This window comes from Temnothorax americanus, unplaced genomic scaffold (genome assembly GCF_048541705.1).
Source record: "Temnothorax americanus isolate GAGA-0224 unplaced genomic scaffold, ASM4854170v1 Scaffold23, whole genome shotgun sequence".
Classification (NCBI taxonomy): Eukaryota; Metazoa; Arthropoda; class Insecta; order Hymenoptera; family Formicidae; genus Temnothorax; species Temnothorax americanus.
In genome coordinates this window covers 1,805,536-1,826,877 of record NW_027509371.1, presented here as the reverse complement: position 1 = coordinate 1,826,877, position 21,342 = coordinate 1,805,536, and the positions used below count along the sequence as shown (strand labels likewise).

At 41.0% G+C, this 21,342-nt stretch overlaps 1 protein-coding gene across 1 annotated transcript in view; it reads left to right on the top strand.

The window, feature by feature from the left end:
• The window catches only part of Sifr (SIFamide receptor), a 44,482-nt gene that overhangs the window by 7,343 nt on the left and 15,797 nt on the right, over positions 1-21,342 (top strand). The window contains exon 2 of the mRNA XM_077407707.1: positions 18,391-18,490. Within this exon, the coding sequence (XP_077263833.1) occupies positions 18,391-18,490 (100 nt within the window). The remainder of the gene's footprint in view (positions 1-18,390; positions 18,491-21,342) is intronic.

Below are 21,342 nucleotides of genomic sequence, written 5' to 3'. Positions count from 1 at the left end.
ACAGAGATGCGAAACGGCTGTATCCACGGCAGCTAGGCGGGCTGGCGCGGATAGTGTGCGTGTGTATGCGCGGCACCAGGGTGAACGCCCCGAAGTGACCGCCTCCCGCACCCTCCGTTATACCGGGGTTTTCTCTCTCACCCCGTCGCCGTCGGAAACTAGAGCTCGCTGGCTCTCCGCGCGCCGCCGGCTTCCGGTTCGATCCTTTTATTCCATGCTGAAATCCTCCCAGACATACGCTTTTTCGCGCCCCTCCGTGCGTAGCGCCTATTAGCAACTTTTACCGTTCGTCAACGTCATTTAGCGGAGATCCGCGGTAGGGCGATCTGCTCCCTTTCGAGCCTCAAATATCCTTCGCGTTTGAGGATATTTTGTAACCTCGATTCTCTAATGTTAAACGCTCGAGAGGTCGTCCAATCGTACCAGCATTAAAAATAAAATTACTTTAATTATGGATTTATCAGGGGAAATGGGGTTACTTCAATTATGGATTTGCAAGAATAAGAAAACGGATAACTCAAGTTTAAAAGCACAGAAAAATAGGTTATTACTTTAATTATAAATCTGCAAGCAAAAGAAAAAAAGATATTAGATAATATGTTAATTTAACTTGCTATCATCACCAATCTAATACAAATGTTTAACTCTCTCTTTTTATTAAATATATATAATCAATAAAATCGCAAAAAAGCAAGCATATAGTTTTCACTTTACACACACACACACACAAATAAAAATTTGGACAAAATGTTTTAATTTCAGATCAATGGTACACAAGTAACACGCATTATTTTGAATGAGTTATTTCAATTATTTTATTGTCTATCGGCGATCCTAATTGACAGTAAATCGCAGTATTTATCTTAAATCCCTAGGAATTTTGTGCTTTGAAGTATCTATGACATTTGTGTTTCGATATAGAAGTAATATGTATAACAGAGAGTTTCGATATGAAACATTCAGAAGTCGAGAAGTTGCCTTAGATGTCCCGTCACACTGATGCCATTTGCCTTATTGACAATTCAATCGACGCCGAGTGTACAGTAACGTCATCGATTTACGATTGAGTGTAGTTCTGAAGGTTCCTCGATCAACTTTGTTTGCTTATTTACCAGTTATGTTCTCTGTTATTTACGAGTTTTTTGTCGTCGCCGCGATTGTCTACTTCCCCAGTCTATGATGTAATTGGTAGCTACGCTTGTCGATAGCACAGAAGCTTCTCTATACACATCATGCCGCATTTAATATTCGCATTCGTAGCGTGTGAAATAAAATTAGCTTCGTCGTAAATTGTTAAACTGAACTTTCGCTTAAAACGTAAGGCTGCATGAAAGAGGATGTGTGCTATACAAATTGTGCCGTCATTTCTATTATCGACTCGTTTACTTTTACACGAAACTAAAATTGGTTTTCGCTAATTAATGTTGTTAATAAATCGAGGTACGTCTAAAGTTAGATCGAGAGATTTATTGTATGAACATCTTATCGACATTTTGTGTTCCTTCTAAAAGAGTTAAAATTAATTTACCGCGTAAGTAACGCTGCGAATAAATCGAGATTTGTGAAATCATATTAGATGGTTGATGTGAAATGAAAAGGCATTTGGTCAATAAAAATGTCAACGTTCTTATTTGACGTCTCCATTTGCGTAATTGATTATTGTTAACAACAAGAATATGACGAGGTTGTGAGAAGCAATATTATTCTGAACGATGTTTATCCAACGAAGACAGCTGTACTGCATCAGGAATGAAAATGCACGAAAGATAAAAGTTGATTTATACCGTTCCTCGTCTATTTTCCCTCTCTTGCGCGAAGCGAGAATTCGTCGCGGCCTCGACGGGATTTCCGACCGAACGAACGCGACAAATGTAAGAAAATGAGAAACAACGTCACGATGTTTTCTCAGCTGGAACACGTAGATCCAGAACGGTGTACACAATTGGTACAATCGCCTTGTAATCGAATACGAGCGCGAATGTCGCCATCGGGACGCCGTATAATTACAAACGCGCTATTAAGCGGACAATGCGCGATGTCGTAAAACATCTGAAGTTAATACAGTGCGATTCAATGTGCGTTCTCAGAAAACATTATAGGCGTGAAATGAAAAATTCTCATTCAACTGTATTCAATTTCGGTAGCAACGTAAATTAATGTTCAATATTATTGTAATAATAATAAGTGAGCAAAATTCGATTGTAAAATTTGGTTAAAGATTTAAGCACATGTAAAAAATTTGCTCTTTTCTCAGAAAAAAAATCTAGACTTGCAATTTTGTAACAAAATAATTACAAAATATTCTGAAATGTCGATCTTTCGAACGTTAATTTATAGTTGAACGAATTCTTAAGGTAACCTCGATTTTTCTTTAATTAAATTGCCGAAAATATAATCTCTAAATGACTGCAAATGAAAGACTTTGCGCGAAATAAGATTTAGGTAAGTTTCAATGAATATAAAGTAACTTTTACTTCAGCAGTGTCTTAATTCAAAGCTTTGTTACCGAAATAATTAATAGTGAAGAATTGCACGAAGACTAAATTAAACTTTGTAAAAAAAAGAAATTACCTAGTTACCTACGTCCCATCTGTGTATACCTAAAATGCTAGTCAGTAAAATTTCGCGAAATTTACTGCAAGGGAAGGTCGAGATCGCGGGATTCAACGGTGAATTTGACTTTGAAATTAAGATTAGAGGTTCTTCGAGTTACTACCTGTATATATAATATTGGGACGCTTTGTGCACGTCGAGTTATATAAATTGAGTCGATAATCTCGTGTGTACATAATGGTGTGAAATGAACTGCGATCACCTTGACTTGTACGTAAGAGAGTTATCTGTATAACTTATAGATTTATCTATATATGCATCATTTTATCGCGCGCAAGTTTCCCAAGTTTGCGCATCGTTTAGAAATTGGAGAGGAACCGCACACCGCTTATCTTGACACAGCCAGTGCCAAAGTTTTGCAAAGAGCGAGCGACACAACCGAGGATCAAGAGCGGATGTAAAAATTTCGCCTGGCTCTAGAATAGAATAGCTCCTAGAATGCTTGTTATAATCTTCAACTGCTAATTCCACAGCGCGGTATAAATCTGCAGCTTTCCAATAATCCTCCCTAATCCCGCGTCGGGAATCCAAAGATCCGAGGAAATTAATTCGAGGAATCAATGTCTAAGACTGGCTCAAGGCAACCCCCCTTCGAGGGCGGATGCATGGAAATCCTCCGCTCATTTGGCGCTCGTATATGAATAACTGTCGCGCGTCACGGAATCTTCTCTCGGAGAAGAAGTGACGTAACGAACGACTTTCTCGATACATGCATCACGAATCTATGCCCGGCTCGATTGTCTTTGAATTCTCGCGATCCGCTTCGTAGTATCTCAAAAGTGCAGCACACCGATAAGCTGACCCAAACCGAGATCCATACAACCTGTATTCGTGTCAAGGCGAAAGGGGGCTAACACTCTCGCCTGGCCTACATCGGCCGATCGCGCTCCAACACCTCGACTTCGACCCCGTTCGCGACCCATCGTCTCCCCGTCCCGGCTATCCGCGCGCATCTATTCTTCGTCTTGCGTACCGTACGCCGCGGTGCATCCGATGAATACGATTTTGAATTTTTGCAGCGAGAGAGAAAGATCGCGGCGCGATCCCTCAGAAACGCGACCTCGCATCGACGCCATCGACGAAAACAGTTAGCTCGTTGGATTAATATTGGCTCACCGCGCGTTCGATTAATTTAGAACAATATCGATCGGGTTACTTCTGTCACTCTTCGGTAACAAGGCCTTTCGCGCGATACGCCGATGCGAGCGGACGCGAACCCCGTTTTGTCCGATCTCGCCGAGCGGGTCGTCGCAAAACGTGACCCCAAAGAAACGTAATCGGCCGCGCGCGCGAGAGGACATTGGCGGTGGTACCGAGTGCTCCGCGATAAGAGGAAGAGTTTCGCAACGTTTTATTATCCGAAGGATTCGCGTGTTGCGTGCCGCGGGATTTCGCGAAATAAAATTGCGCGTATATCTGCACGGGGGTGGCTATGTTGCGCGTCGTGTGCCGCGGCCGCGCGCCGCGCCGCGCCGCGCCGGCATACCTGCATCCGGCGATACGGGTGTGTTGGCACCGTGTCTACAGGTAAACTAACTAGGTCGGCGTCCCACTTGACGTGGGAGGGTTGGAGGGTGGCGACAGAGCTGGGTGGCGCGATACGCTAGACTACTGGCGGGGAGTTTACCCGAGGGCGATTAGCCGGGCGCGTGCCTTCTTTTCGTTCTCGGCGAAATGCAAGATGATAGACTACTCGTCCGCAGTATTTTTCTCCTCTCTCTCTTTCCGACTGGACGAATCATCTACGTTTCTCGCACTTCGGAAACGTTTCATCCTTGAACACTTCTGTCAGCTCTCGATTATTCTGCACCTTCGTATAAAAGGTTTACCTTTATTTGCGGAGCCGGATCGATTTGGTAGAAACAGTCTCACTTGCATCACGATATTACCGAGTTTCTTGAACCATCGTGCATGCGAAAAGCCGCGGATGACCGAGCGGATGACTCGTTGGAAGTGAACCTGGTAGACAGAGACATGGCCCAGTTTAGATTTGGTCCGTTCAAGGTCGTGCCACGCGAAAAGATAATTACGTATTTAAGTCAGACAAGAGCGGATATCTGCACAGTTTGGTCTTGATGCGGACCAGGCAGGTCCGTGTATGCGCGACGGCCTATTAATTTTTATTGTCTCTAATGTATCGTCGGAGTCAAACGTTTTCGTCGCTCTTATACCCAAGTTATTCAGCAGCGCTCCCGGTATCGAACGCGATACGTATAGGCGTTTGCATTTCATGCAAACGCGCGGTAATCATGTCGTGATAAATGTATTCAACTCATATTGCAGCCGGTGGAATCCGCGGTAGTCTGATTCTTTAAGGAGAAAAATACGCGCGACTTACATGCGTTCCTTTGTGAGTCTTTCGAGGACAGACAGCTGACACACATCACGCGAAGTGCCATGCCGTAACAAAAATTCAGCGAGTGGGAGCTGAAAAGAGCAACGTTGTAAAAATTTCGGAGGACTGAGCGTTTCGGGAATTGCGCGACTTTAACGACTTCCTATTTTCATTTAAAAGCTGTCCCATTGAGGATAGAAAGCTTCACGGAGTTGTCACGATACATCTCCGACTTAGATTGTAACGATTGTAGTTGGCGTCTTCTGTTTGATTATAGTCTCGTTCTATCGACACTTTGAAGTTGATCGAGATCTCGGTAAGCAATTTCGCGTGTGGCACACGTTACTCCGGTATCTTACGGTCGCGTTGCAAACTCCGCAGAAGCGACTCCGTATCTCGTCGCGGTTTCACTCAGGCGTGTTCCGCCTCTTCGTAACCCGTGATTGCAGGCACCAACTTATTGTTTCTGTGGACATCTGCAAGAGCCAAAGACGTACTTACGTATACGTGCGGATGCATTCGCCCGTCGAGCGCGTTACACGCTGTCGCGCGGTTGTCAGTCTCAGACAAGCGCCAAGACAAGCGCCGTGTTTCCGACAATTCGTAACTTGCGACATTGACTTTGCAGCGTTATCCGGAAATTCGTCGAGAGACGCGCTTGCCAAGGACGAGTATAAATCTAGCCAATGTAACTGAGATGGTGGCGCCGATAGACTGCGTTTTCTGGTAAGAATATATATATACGGATGCAACATGTCATGTGTTATAAATCGGCGAGTTACATGGATAATAAGTTAAATTCCGAAACCTTACAAAATGCCATTATTTTCCGTTAAATAGTCAAAGAAATACCAGTTGGAAATTCCTTTGTCATCTTTTTTTCTTGTTCTCTTTCTCTGAAAAGAACAGATCGAAATTTATATTTATAATTTCCCGATGATATATAAAAATGAAACAATGAGTGTTTGCGAGAATAATATTAATAAATCAATTGGTTTATTCTTGCACATTCTAAGTATCGGTGTCACGACCGGAGACATGATTAATCCAACACGTCTATACATATTGTCGTTGAGTTTATAGCCAGCTACTATAATCTTGATGAGCTGCTTTAGTTACGTAATGGACCGTACACTCGATATAACGAAGATAGAGGTCGGTGCTAGCTCATCATCGCGAGCGTCGGGAGTTGACCTCACCGACGGACACTTTTTCCGTATGCCTATAATTCTTAAATACCGATAATCACGTGAGGGATCGACAGACGGGGTTTCCTTCGGGACGTCGTGCCTCTTTCCTCGACCTCGCGACGACGCGGCGTGTTCGAAGCCACTTTGTGCTCCCGAAGCGAGTAGAGGCCAGTGGGACACACCGCCGGCGCACACCTGTACAGCGCCGGTATTCGGGTCATGCATCTCGGCCACTTGTACTAGGTCACTACCTCCCTAGTTCGTGCCATGCCGTTGCGTACCCCCTCGCCCCAACTTTTCACTCGGCATGTGCATACGAGCCGAATTATTCGAGGCTGCCGTCGCGAGGCGAACTTTCGTTTATTCAATTCTGAAAGAAGATCGCGTGTACAACATCGACAAGGGGTGAACACGCATGCAGGATTAATTACAGAAACTTAGATTCTATAAAGTTACGCGCGTCTCAGCGTCGCGAATAACGAACTGTAGGAATTGGTGACCCGGCGATAAACCGGAGCTGGGGAGCGAAGGAGAAGGGGTGGAGTGATGCGGCGTTGTAATCGGGGATGCTCACGCTTAGGCGAAGGCCAAATCGCGGCTGGCTCGCAGCGTGCGAGATGTCGATACGAGGGCGCACAATGAAACGCGCGCGAACGAGGCGTTGAAGATGCCCGTGCATGATTTCGGCATCGAAATAGTCAGACTCCGTTGATTTTTGAACGGTTCAACGTACAGGGATTTTTTCAAATAAAAAACTTTCAAGACCTATTCACAGATTTACTGTTTAAGTTTAGTTACCAAGATGTTCAATGTCGGACAGACGTTTCAGAAAGTACAGATAATAGATCAATTAAATTTAGATTGAGGCAAATCGATTCCAAGTTGTTTGAAGAATAAATAATGAAAAGAAGGCACAAGAGAACATTCAACATCAGAAGGGTCGAATTAAGGCGAAGAAAGGAAAAAAAGAGGGTGCATACATTTAATGACATCGTTATAATTAAATTCGATAGAGTCGCAATTAAACTCATCAGTATATTGTTGACTGTTTGCTGATGGCCCAGTTCACGTCCGTGCAATATGGGAGGGATCAGCTTTCGCGGCGATTCGCCATCAATCATGCGTAAATGTTTTTTCATTCGATGTCTGGCCGTCGGACGTCGCGTGCGAACGTGTGTTCGCCGCTTCGTCGTTCACGTCACGTCGGGAAAAATATCGGGAGAAAGGGTGGCGCGGGTGGGTCGGAGAACTCGATTAACCCAGGGGTAGGAGCTAGGAGCGCGATGCTACCGCGGCTTTCAGCGCGTCCTAGCACCTGGATCTCCGCGGGCGCAGGGAGGGCGCGTGTCGCGTTGCCGCGCCAGCGAGACCTTGAAGGTATTCGAAACCGGGGCAGTGTCCCGAAGAGAGGTCTCACGCAGTCGCAGTAACGCGGACGGTCGCTAGCACACCGATGTAGCTGCCCTACATAGAGGCTGCCACACAACACCGAAACCTTCGCGCTCGCGCCCAGCGAGAATCTAGATCAGAGCCCTACGTTCGAATTCCCCCGAGAGCGTGCCTTTATCCGTTATTCATGCATTTTTCCACAAATATATCCTACTTTCAGGTTAGCGCGCCGTTATTAATACGATAGGTAACTGGTTCTCATCTCTTTAAAAAACTACATCGCCGATCGATATTCCAAATTTCTAAATAGAACGAAAATCGAGAACAACTGCAACCAAAGACACAAGAGTCTATGATATGAACTAAAAAGAGAGAGAAGACATTTCTTTTACAATTGAAAAAAAAACAACAATTTTTTAACTAGTTTTTAGTTTTTATATTATATATATATGGGGAATCTCTTTTCTCTTATAAAATCAGTAATTAATGATCGGCTTATGTCAATACAATTGTTTTAGTAATGAAGCGAATTAAGTTTTTGAATAATTGTTTATTTTGAAAATTTGATTGGACCGTTATTGGTTTCTGCCGTTCGATTTTCTATTTAATTGCCGATCATTATCAGCTCATTTATGATTAATATGTTGTCGTCTACATCAATGGTTCTCGACAAGCAATCTGCAGAAATTACTGATGAAGGTGCTATGTGAGAAATCGTAATGAATTTCGCCAGCTGCATATAATGGCGGCGAATCTCTCAATTGGACAATCTTAAAGTCCGATGATATCTATTCGTTTCTTCTGTTTCCTTCTTTCTGTCGTTCTTTCGTTTTCCGTTTGTACTTTTAGTTCTCGCTGTAATTTTTCATTTAATGTGTTTAATATTGCCAAATGTTGCAACATTTTAATGTATCTGTATGAATAAAGACTTTTTGTATCGCGTCATGCTGCATTTCCTGATTCATACTTATAAAGATGATTTTTATTTGACGAAAATATCCAAGCACAGTGTTTAAATAATTAATTAAGAATATTTCTTTTACTTATCGTATTGATATTTATATATAAGTACTCATGCTTTGTATAAAGTTATATAATTCAATTAGGGCTCTCTAAATCTGAATCAGTGAATAGTCACTGATTCAGCAGTAACTACTCACTGATTCAGATTTAGAGAGCACCTGTAAGCATGGCAATCCGATCATCATATCGCACCGTTGGATAACAACCTCGCGGAGCAAGTTTCTTGCGAGAAAAACTTTCTAATGTAATTATACACAGTGCTTTAAAACCATCCAATATTCTTTTAATAACAGATTTTTTGACTAATTTAGAATTAATTTTTTCTTAACAAAAATATGAAGACATCAATAATTTTCGAGTTATAAACAATTAAAAAAGTATAAATTTTTGCAAAATTTTGAAGAACTGAATGAATATAGTTATATTATATTTTTAGTTAATTTTAGATAAAATTTATTTTAATAATTTAAAGTGCGGTTAACAAAGATATATAATTAAACTCACAGAGGTACAAATAATAAAACTGATGTGTTCTTAAATTTTAATTGGAAATAGATACTATTTTATAATAGAATATTAATTCAAGACACAATTAACTATGAACGTAATGTTAAAGAAAATTCTGTTAAATGGCGTTTTCTCTCGCCATTTCCGTCGTGGAAAAAGTCGGTCAAATTTGTCAAAGAATCCGTTACTTGTGGTAGAGACGGGATACATTATATCATGGGCGTGGAGGAAAAAAGAGACGTAAATCCGCGCGATGTTTCATTAAGAGGAACCTGCATTAGAAAAGCTCACGGTACTTTCGGAAGTGAGGTATATTATTTGTGGTTTGTTTGTTTGTTTGCTTGTTGACCATAATTTTCGAGCTCTCCCCTCGTTTTTTCTATACGTATAACATCCTGCTTATAATGAAATTTGGAAGAGATGGATCTGACGACGATTTCTTTGGTCTACTTATTAGTGCTAGTCTACAACCTTGCTTTAAAGGGTATTTAAGCTCTATATAGGCCGTAAAAAATTGACCAATCACAGTCGAATATTCTCTTCACATTCTATTGTGATTGGTCAATTTCTTACGGCTTAGAGCTTAAATTTTTTTTAAAGCAAGCTTGTAGACGAGCACTTACGTATCCAGTTCCATCTGATCTTCATGTTTTCCTGTTGACGAACATTGTTGCGTGCAAAAAGTTGGTACAAGCAAGTTGCAATATAAATGGTTGCTTAACTCTTTCACATCTGATGTTTCTTCAGAAAAGAAACGTCCAATTTAATTATTTTTAAAGATTTTTTTTGAATAGTTAAAAATATCGAAACATAAAAATTTAGAATGGCGGATCCAATATAGCAGATGCAACAAATAAAATATTTTTAAATTCCAGTCATATATCGCGGGATTTCTGGGATCTTTGAATGTAAAAATGATGCTGAAACATAGAAAGTTTTAAAAATAAATATAAATTCTCATTGAAAGTAAAATCCCATTATCTTTTATTTCTGCAGTTTTGCTAATAGCCAGCGTTCCATGTCCACTGGGTGGCATACGTAATTTGGACTAATAATACAACGACATGGTCCTGCATCTTGGAACACGCCGATATTATCGCGATACACGAAAACAAAGTCGCGTGCATGCGCGCGCATGTTCAGTTCAGCTTCCATCGACCTGAAAATTCGCAATCGTCACGCGACGCGCTAATTTACTCTCGTTTCCTTAGTCCCTCTTTTCTCATTTTTGCTCGAAACGCAGCGCGCGATTGAGTATACTCTAGCATCAGATCTGCTTTAAAAAAAAAAAAAAAAAAAAAACCAGCAAACCGCAATGGCCGGAAGTCCATACCGCGCGATCCATTTCTAAGAATTTCCTGGTTTAGAAAAGGCAATCCTCGAAGAGATGGGGATATTCCGATATCCCCGTTTGGTTACGGGGTCACGGCTTTCCGATTGAAATTCCTTCTACTTGGCTGACGTTAGGAAGATCGACTATCATCGCAACAGCCTGGTAGCCAGCATCCATGCACATCCATAGAAATATGTTAGAAATTCCATTTGAAAGTATATATATACGCATCTCGTAACAAAACAGAGAATATTGATGAAATTACACAAAATGTTCAATCTTTATTTATAAATATTAATTTCTAAATATTATTATTATTTTTAATAACAATCATCGCAGCAGCCTTTTTTTCTAAAACGTTCATAAAACGCATGAAATTCTTGAATCCAACGAAATCTTGGATTTATCGCTTTTTTTGTATAATCTAATGTAAAAGAAATCATGTTTCAAGTTTTAAATCTGGTTTCCAGTTTGCAATATAAAACGCGCCTTCAAATTAGAGAATTTTAGACTCTACATCTGTTACTTATTATTTTTCCCTTAGCCTGTATGAATAATCATGACGTTCAGCAATATGGTGAAACCTCTTTGTGATTATTCATGAGCTAAGAAAAGAAATGAGACAGCTGTAACGTTCCTGTCGCTTGACAACATTTTCTTAAAAATGCCGGAAAATTCTGCGCCTTTTTTATTGCATACAGCGTGAAATAAAAGTTTAATAATATTGTTATATAAAAGTCACTGGCAATTCTGACTTCCGTGTTCTTTCTCTCTCTATTTAAAAATTCTGTTACTTTTATACAAAATGTTAAATCAAGGAATATGTAATGAGCTCGTGTCACGCTTGACAGCGCCGCAGCGATCGTAATTTGAATAGCGTGTCTCTTAATGCAGCCGCAAGATCCATTAAACTCTTAACACATTACACTTTTAACAATAATCTCTTTATAGTCGCGTGCGTAGTCTTTATAGAGCCCCGAGAAGAATAGTTAGATATTCACGCGCGCGGGTGTAGGTATAAGGTACGCGTGGAATCTCCGCGACGCGGAACTTTTACAGGCAACTAAAATGTCTTTCGCGAACGGTAAAATCCAAGATGTTATCCGCACTCGGTGCGCCTGGGTCTTATTGCCGTGTACTTCCGCCGTAGAGAGATCCGACTATAGGTATATTTGACGATGACGAACGCGAAAGGGAGAATCCCGTCGACTCCGCTGCAAAAATTTCAATCCCTCCCCCGTCCCCTTCCGCCGATACTTCACGTAACATCATGAAGTACGATAAGTTTTCTCGTTCTCTTTCATCCCGGGCGTTTCCTTTCCGTCGGGTTCCGGATATTAAAAAGAATCCGCGCGTTTCCATAACTCCAGTAAGTCTACAGTTCGACACTCTACAAATTATAGGCGGCCGGATATCGACGGGCGAGGTTGGATTTAACAGCATGCAAAACATCATAAATTTGGGATGCGTACTACATACTATTTCGTGTTATAAGACGGATGAGCTTTGAAACACGGATCTATGTATATTTACATTATTTCGAGTATCAGACATCGTTAAATTATAAATAAAACAAGAATAATAATTTATAGTATTATTAAAATTATTCATATATCAGTGTAATTATTCATTCATCAATAATTTAGATTTTTATTTTATATTTTTAATTAAATGCAAATAATAATTAATAATATAAAAATTGAAATCGTTTGTTCATTAATGAGGATTGTAGCAGTTAATGAGTTAATTACTCGCAGTACTATTACGTGGCAGTATTATCTTTTTAAATATATAATCAAGTTTTTTGTATATTCTTGTATTGTAATGAGTTCTTAAAGCAATAGGTAACCGTTTAAAGGTTTAAACTCTCGATAGTATATTTTTGCGGGATTTTATCGCGAATGATTTCACCGTTGAATTATTAGAACCGCATTCCCGCGTATGCGAATGTCGAAAGTCATTCCGCGTTTCGGGGTATATAACGTTTTCGGGCCGTTTCGCACAATTGGAAACGGAATGTGAAAGACAAATAGGTTGGCATTGGGAGTGCGATATCGCGGAAACGAAACTGCGAAATTCGCACAATAGGAAATTGTGCAGACGTCAACACTGATTCATCGCGCGACATCTCGCGCCCTGATGTACTTTTCTCTTATTCCTCCCACGATAGGAAGGGTCCCGATCTGTCCGAGAACATGTTGCGGTCCACGGCATTGTCAGCGCGTATCCGAGCCTGTACGACGCGCTCTCGTTTTCGGCGCTCTGTGGCAACATCACGGTCTTCACGATTACTTCTTCGTGCAGTCTCGCGACCGACGAGGTATTATGAGAGCCTCTTGCAATATTTCCATTTTTTATCAACCTAGTCGACGTTGGCGTTTGGACAACATATTACGCTATGTAGTGTTCCTGTCTCACAGAATACCTGCTGGTATAGCAAAGTTTTATCAGATGTATAACTGAATTGTTACTATTTTTTTTAACAGTAATAAAGTAGAGATTGTCTAAACAATGCTTTAATCATTCTGATGCCAATTGTATCTTAGACGTCCCGTCCCCCTTTTGTTGTCACAAATAGAAAAAGGTTATTATAAATGGAAAATCCAGCATTATTTTTAACTTTAAATGATGGAATAAATATGTCAAAATATTTTATTCACTGTTTCCATCAATAAATGAGATACAAACTTCTTTACAAGCCTCTTTTTAGTGGATAAATTTCCGAGGAGTTTCTGGTTTTCTAAAAAGTTTGGTAAGCTTTAATTTCAATTGATTCCTTTAAACATAAAAAATGTAAAAAGCCACCTATTTAAAAAGATAATTATTATTTGTTTTATTAAGAAATAGCGTTATCAAAATAATGGCCATGTCTTCTCATAAATTGTACAGTTTCTATACATGCATGGAAATGTTAAAATATCATAACAATGTTTAAGAGGCACCCTGAGTTTTCAAACGTCATTTGGTCTTTTGTGTGTTTTTAGTAAGCTACTTTCAGTAAGCTCCTTTAACAACTTCTTCTTGATGAAGAAGAAAAATTCCAAAAGACTTTTCGACGACTCCGGTCTTAACTTAATCTACGATCTGGCCCTTAACCTAAGTTGGCCCGGCTCCAATCTAAAAACCGTGAAATAAAATCCACCGGCAAAGTTAGTAAAAAACTATTAACTTGACATTTTCATTCACAGTCGTGATATATACGGCCGTGTATATATATATATATATATATATATATCTTCAATATAGGTTCTCCGAGATTTTAGCGCGTTCCAAAAAAAAATCAATACGAAAATGTCTTCTGGATACATCCTCTTGTTCCTGTGGGAAACGTTTTTACGACACATGTCCTTCGTAACAGTAATCGAGTTAATGAGACGCGGACGTATTCGGGAAGCGTCCAAAAAGCGACTGTAAATCATTTTTAGTTAATCGATACTCAACGTCGCTCTTTTGCCATTTAACTGTCCCGTCCCTGTAAAATTAGATCGCGTTACGGTAATGCTACACTTCTGGGTCTGCTAAAAAGCTGCAAAACCGTAGGCTATACTCCTCCCGTTCACGCTAATCCGATAGTGTACCGTATAGTGCGGTGTGGCGTGCGCTGTGGTGTGAGTCGTGCGCGGGGTCACAACCACGATTGCCGCCGGTGCGTAGATTATACCTACCTTGCCAGCGGCTTATCTAATCGAGCGTAGACAGTGAAAGTAATATGCAGAGACGGCATTGCACGCGTATATACGTACGCTCGCGCGCGAGCGAGGTAATTGTAAAAATTTGACATTTAAAATCGCGAACGTGACTTTGCGATTAAATTCGCTACCACCGATCGATCACTCGGACATCGGACCTTGTTTCCACGGTGGACAATTAAAAGCGATGATTTTTTTCTTCCCGCTTTTATACCGGCGGCGAAGGCCGCCGGGGAAAAAGCGTCGTTAACGCACGACATTGCGCGTTTCTGAGATTAAGTCCGACTTCCATCACTTTAGAACGCGATCGTTTTTCGTACACCGCGCGCAATAGACTTCAATTGAGATGATAGCCATAAAAAGGGTTTGGTTGCAAAGAAAAGTGTACTGAAACGAAAGTTGCCAGGAGCGATATTCCGTTCAGTTATAAATATGATGAGCGTACTTGACAGGGGTTATTCGAAATTACGAGTTCGATAAAATGACGAATTAACCTTTATTTTGTGATAATAGTTCGATTATTCAACGTTAGTTCAAAATGCATTTACGTTCACTTTCCGAACGTTCCCGCTTGCTATTTCAAACGGTGCTATATCTGGTATTAAAGATATGAATTTTGTAAAAAAAAAGTTGACGTGTAACTCCATCAAAACAATGGAATAAAACATTTTGGCGCACAAAGAGACGGTAGATCTGAGCGGAAAATGGGCCAAGGTCATTTCCCAGTTATTGCCTCAATTTTCACTCTGATATAATACCCATGACTAACTATTAACTGCTGCAAAATATAAATGACAGCTTTGATTAGAAAATTACATATTATTACTGACGGCTAGACGAAAAGGAGAAAGAGAAAACGCGACTAATGAGACAGTTGGTGCAATTGACCAATAAGACTTTTCGCATATTTTCAAGTTCGTCGATACACGACAAAGACATTAATTTAAATTGTGAAAAATAGCAAGTAGTTGCATTTACCAGTGAGCCTTATCTCAGCGCCCTTGTCTCTCTATTAAGAAATATCCCCCCCTGTGGGAGGGAATATAAATAAAAATAATACACGTGCTCGAATCGCTTTCCACGAAGTTGGCCGAGCGTTTATCATTATTATCAATCGTTATTGCACGTTGCATTGGAGTTATGAAACTGGTTCTACGTGCGTTAGCCTTTGTAAAGTGGCGCAATCGACATTTCTTTCGCCGTGGAACAGAAGGGAAAATACTGAGCCGCGGAACGATTATGTAATTACATGCCTACGGACGACCAATAAACGGCTGTATGTAGTACGAGGCTATTTTTTTTTCCGTCTCGTCATAAGTTATTCACGCCGATGTATCAGCCGTATCAGCCACCCTAATGAACTCTAGTATCTCTCGCGGTCCAAATATACTGCTCTCGCTATATATCTAATATCTATCCACCGGTGGTGGATACAACTTTTCCCGCGCGAGAAAAGATCGGAGTAATAAGTTCTAAAAGCGAAGAAACAAAGACATTGATTTTATCTCGAATCGGGGGTGGCCCGCGCGCTCGCTCGCACATCAGACTCCATTCCGAAACGGTCCGGAAACTCGCACAAGAGAGTCCCGGCACAAGTCACGTATACGCTCGCGCGCGTTATTCAGCGAAAAACTTTCTGAATGTCCTATCGGAAGTCCCGTCGGTCGGCGTGTCCGAATGTAAGGGGAAGTCCTTTCCTCGCGAAAGAAGTGGATTTTGCGCGAAAGTTTCCTCTGTGCGACGCGAAATCTAGCTTCCGTGTCATTCGTGACGCGCGTACGTATATTGGCGCGACAATGATCACGGTATTTTCGACGGGCAAGTTTCGACGCGGGTGTACGAGAGGATCTCCCTCGCCAAAATTATATAACCGGAAGTTACAAACTTTATCAAGAATGGGAAGAATCAAACGGAACTGGCATTCAACGAAAGCGAATTTCCGAGCTTTGGGGTCCGAGGATCGAATTGCCAAATTGGATTTCAAACTTTTCGAGGTCTCTTTAATTTTTGTTCCATTGCCAATCTATCGTCATCTTTTTTTACGAGGAGTTTAGACGCGGGATAATTTTTATTTAAACTCTCATGTGCATTCGACGAATCTTCGGGGGATCTCCGATATTATATTTGATTCAATTTTATGAAAAAAGGTCCTTTTTGCGCGTCCGAGAGGTTAATTGCTTCTGTGGAATAAAATGTAGAACTTTCATTGAACGGTGGATATGGAGAGGAAAATTCACTTTAACATACATCTCTGGATGCTCTCTTTTGTAATTTTATAAAAACTAACATTAAGCGTCTAAGGCGTCGAATGAAAATCTTGTTGGAGTTGACTCGTATTAATAGGGAACGATGATTATCATTTCTCCGCTCGTTTATATTCTTGAGGCTTAATTTACAGAAATTAACCGTCGATGCCTATTCCCCGCCGCGAGCATTAACGTTATATCCCCGGTGCAATTCGCATTGTCCATTATCTCTCCATGAGTGGATGCATTAATGCAGCGCGATAGTCGGACTCGCTTTATCGAGAAATTATGTATTCGACGGAATAAATAATTATCGGCTTAACGGCCGCGATCTGCGGTGCAGACGGGAGGGTTCCCTTCTACGCGACCTTGTGTGCGCCACCATTCACTTTGCGCACAATACTCCACGGCCGAACCGTGTCCGCTGTTCAGCTTGAACGTGTCGTCACGCGATTAGAGGAAGCGGGACATCGATCGAATTCGATAAACAGGCGTTTCAACATCCCCTTGGGTACACCCCAACCCTTAATACTCCGCTGAAACTTGCGCCCGATGTGATCGCGCGTTGCTATTCATTATCGGCGGCGCGGCGTCGTGCATCACGCACGAGAGCGTTCTATTTTATAACCGCTAGAATTTACGGTACGACTCTTCGAAAATTGTAGGATTTCTTCGCGAGGATACTCGGCACCGTGACAATCGCGGGACAAACGATCGGGATGGAGTCAGTCGCGAAAATAGAGATTAACTGCAACTCTCGTTCGCACTTTGCGTTTGTATTATGATGCGATACTACCACGATATAGGTGGATGCTCGATATTTATGAGCGACCATTCTTTTGATGGACCTATCTAACCCTTCCCGTCACCCTGTATAGTCCTATTATTCTGGAGAACACGATAAACTTTCCCATCGATCATATTATACTACCAAATGCTTTCAATATTGTATTATGTGAGATAATTATTTACCGTACCATCAATCGGGGACGATGATGGATGGCTGTAGTTGAAAATTCCCTTGTTCTAAGCTTCCCCTCATTTTCGGGCGCGGGATTAATTACATTCTTCTTGAAAACGAATATAATAGTTATTGTAAACGTATAGAAAAGTGGCGGACAATAAAATTGATACACGCTTATGTCGCCCGCTTTTTTCCGCAAAAATGGGTCACTCGGATTCATAATGTAACTACCACGCGATGCTATCATTCAGACATTATTTTGCTCGAAAATAACGAGACTTCTATTTTATTTTTGTTACAACGGGGATATAATAAAACAACGTGAACTTTCTCACGCTGACTCACGCAATCAAGCATTAATTAGTAATAATTAATTTTAACTATAAATAATACTTTTTCTCTGCTCCGTTATTCGCGTCGTCGAAACAATCTAAAGTGTCTTTATTGATAATCTCTTTTGATGTATTGATGAGCTGCAAACTTTCGTTAATTATAATTTCGTATAATTATCGAAAATTACACTGAGAAAAAAATTTATTAATCTTAAAAAATATTTAGTCCGATACAAGCAACTAAATATGTTAGTTAACTAAACATTAGTTGTTTCAACAATTATTAAGTTGCACTAAAAAAGGTATAATGCATTAATGTCAACCTTTAAAATTTTTAAATCAAGAATTAATTAATTTAACTAATGTTTAGTTAAACTACCTAAAATATTTAGTTGCTCGTATCGGACTATTTTTGGGATTAACAAATTTTTTTCTCATCAGTGTACGAATAGAGTCGTATCCCAATTTTTCCAAAAGCTACTTAATGCTACGTAAGATTGTACATTATAAAAGAACTCGCGATTTTTACAACTTATTCGCGTTCTTTTTGGTTCGCATTGGTAATGCGGTACAATTAGTATCTCCGTCGAGTGCCCTTAGACTTAGCGTTTGTTCCTCGCTGTTGAGTAAGTTCGGCCCTCGTATAAGTCGGCCGCTCTCCCGCCAGTAGTAGTCCCTAAAAAGCCCTTCGACCGCTACTCGTCGAGGCAGCCGCCTGAAGTTTCTACGAGTGATACTCGAAACGATAAATTACGGACTTGTGTTTCAGCGTGGATCCTGGGATGGTTCATGTGCAAAGCGGTCGCTTATATACAGGGCGTCTCCGTGGCAGCCTCCGTCTACAGCCTGGTCGCGGTCTCCCTGGACAGGTACGTGCTACTCGTCCGCTTTTTATATCCGCGCACAGGGACAGCGTGTGGTGGATGTATAGCGCACACGTGGGAAGGTGCTTTAACACATACCCCACTCGACGCAGACGCGCGCAGACCGAGTTGTGTTGCGTATGTTAATTCAAAGGCGGTGTGTGTGTATACGCCCGATTTTTTTATTTCTAAAATATATCGGACATTGAAAGCGAGATTAAAAGGTTGCCTTAAATTTAATAAATAAGTGGTCACGCGTGTGCCGTCGTAACGATATTCACCGGAATAAGTTATTTGACAAGTTCCGAGTTTTTACAGGCAAACCTGTTACACGAACCAGATAAATAAAAGCGGTAAATTACATATAATTATCTAGACAGCTTGTAAGATATTGATGAATTCTTGAGTTATTTTTTTTTTATACTGGCTTAAAGTAAGGTTACTGAAAATATATATACAAATCTGTGTCTTTATGTCTGATGAAATCTAACGCTTTTCTTGCGGCATGGCGGCAGTTCTGTAACGGGTTCCACCGTGACATATTTATTTCTCATCAGCAATGCAATGCGCTCACGGACAATAATTATAGACTGCGGTGTAACGCACACATTATCGACATGTTTCCATTATGGTATATCGATTGTGGTAATGGCCGCACGTTATACCCACACTCGAAAATTTATCTTGTAATATAAAATGCGATATTAATAGGTGGAACAATGCGTTTGAGCGTGTCGCGTGATATATCGTGATAACACGTACCGCATTATTAGCATCATCGTCCTTACGTGAAGGTTTATTAACTGTCGCTAGCGCTTTTAGTTTTCACATCGAGGCTTATTCCATATGAAAATCATACGCGCCTTTACATAAATTGACATTTATACGTAAACGATACGCGCGCGGCTCCTTACGTGACGCTTCTGTTTTATGTGAGAATAAAATATAGTCTTTATGTAATCTCGTTCACGGCAAAAATTATTACTATCTATTCGCACGATGTCATAAAGATACGCCTGCTCGATTGAATGGTGCTCGTGCAAAAGATCGGAATTAAAAGCTCCCACGGTGTAAAAAAAATTATCTCCAATTGAATAACGAAGAAAGTCGGCTGGAATAAGTTGGAGGAGTGAAACTTATTAAGACGTATTCGAATTTTTGGAGGAAGGTAACCTGCTATCAGTTTCGCATTAGAGGACAAGAAAGATGGGACTTCCACTGCACCGAATCCGAGGAATGGCTTTATAGGATCTTCGAAAGCGATCGATCTTCCGTGAATTGCTTGGCGAGGGAGACCGTGCCAAACTCGGGGAATTGTCTTTTCGCCTACCACGTGCGCAAATGCATCTTCTGGCCTCTTGTCACGGGATCGACTGCAGCCAAGAACGCTGAAAATATATCTTCCTCCTGTCCCATACGCCTCTTGCGACGAGAAACGGCAGGAGAACCCTCTGTGCAAGCCTGTGCCCGACAGAAAGTCCAAGAGGACGTCGCGCGTCGACTCGGATCTTGCATCAAACTTGCAGTGTCAGTGCTGCAGTTTCTCCGCGAACAACAATGCGAATCCTAAATTACACGAGCGCGTTTATCCGGCGAAATAAATTTCACGGATGAGAGAAAATATTCCATTTGCGGAGCAGCGTTATTTTCACTGGCCCCCTTATTGAAACTTTCAATAAGTCGGATAAAAGCGGAGCTCCGAAACGCTGAAAATTTAGCGGGATCTTATTTCCGTTACGATCTCTCGTACGAGCGTACGTGCGTTTGTACTTGTGAAATATTGCCGCATCTAAAACGCATACTTGCACGCACAAGGTTCTCTCGCTACGGATGATTAACTCCATCTCCAGCGCTTAACCGCTATCGGAATCAATGCGAGATTGAGGAGGATGATTTCACCGTTGCTCGTGATTTACCTAGGACATTAACGACCGATGTTTGATAAATAAATGCACTCGGCCTTTGTGTATATCGTTTCGCACCGTACCGCGCCCACACGCACACCCACTCGAGGAGACTATCGCGCCGAGGACTATCACGAGTCCCGACTTGACCCGGGATATTTGATCGCACTTGTTATGCTACCATGCGTTTCGCGACGATCGTAATCCGAGTCATAATATCTCGCGTCGAGTTATCCAACCCGATATTATAATTTACGCAATAGTTCCCCCATTGATAAAAGTTTGATCTCGTGCTCGGGACGGGAAATCCCTGGAGACTCTCACCGCGGTTGGGATCCGCCGCTATGTGTGTGTGCGTGTCGCGCTGATTAAATTGCTCTTCTCCTAATTACAGACTCTCGCTTCGCGAATGACAGGAACTATTCTAATCTCCGTGATTGCCCCGATCGTCGCATCGAACTTCCAACCGTAGGTTTTAAGCGCGATGAGAATAAATAATAACTTAATTCGAAAAGAATGCCGACTGGGTAGATTGCAAAATTTGATCAAGACCCGTATCATTTCGATGCCAGAATAATCCCAATATTTATAACTGTTGATATAAAGTATATACGTTTGTATCTATACCGAACGTATGATACAAGTCAAATATTAGCTAACAAGTGTTCTAGAAATGATATATCTTAGAAGTAAAAAATCGTCTCCGTTATTAGAAATTTAGAGAAAACAGGTTTAAAGTTTATTATTCCTATAAAAATTTCTAATGTAACTTTTTCTCAACATTGTATCAAATATTAGCTAACAAGTGTTCTAGATATGATATTCTGAGTTACCAGAAAGTCATTTTAAGTTTTGTATCTGCAAAGATATTGTATGTCTGTGTGTGTCTACCTTAGAAATAAAAAATCATATCTCTCTGTTATTAGAGAGAAAACAGGACTTAAAGTTTATTAT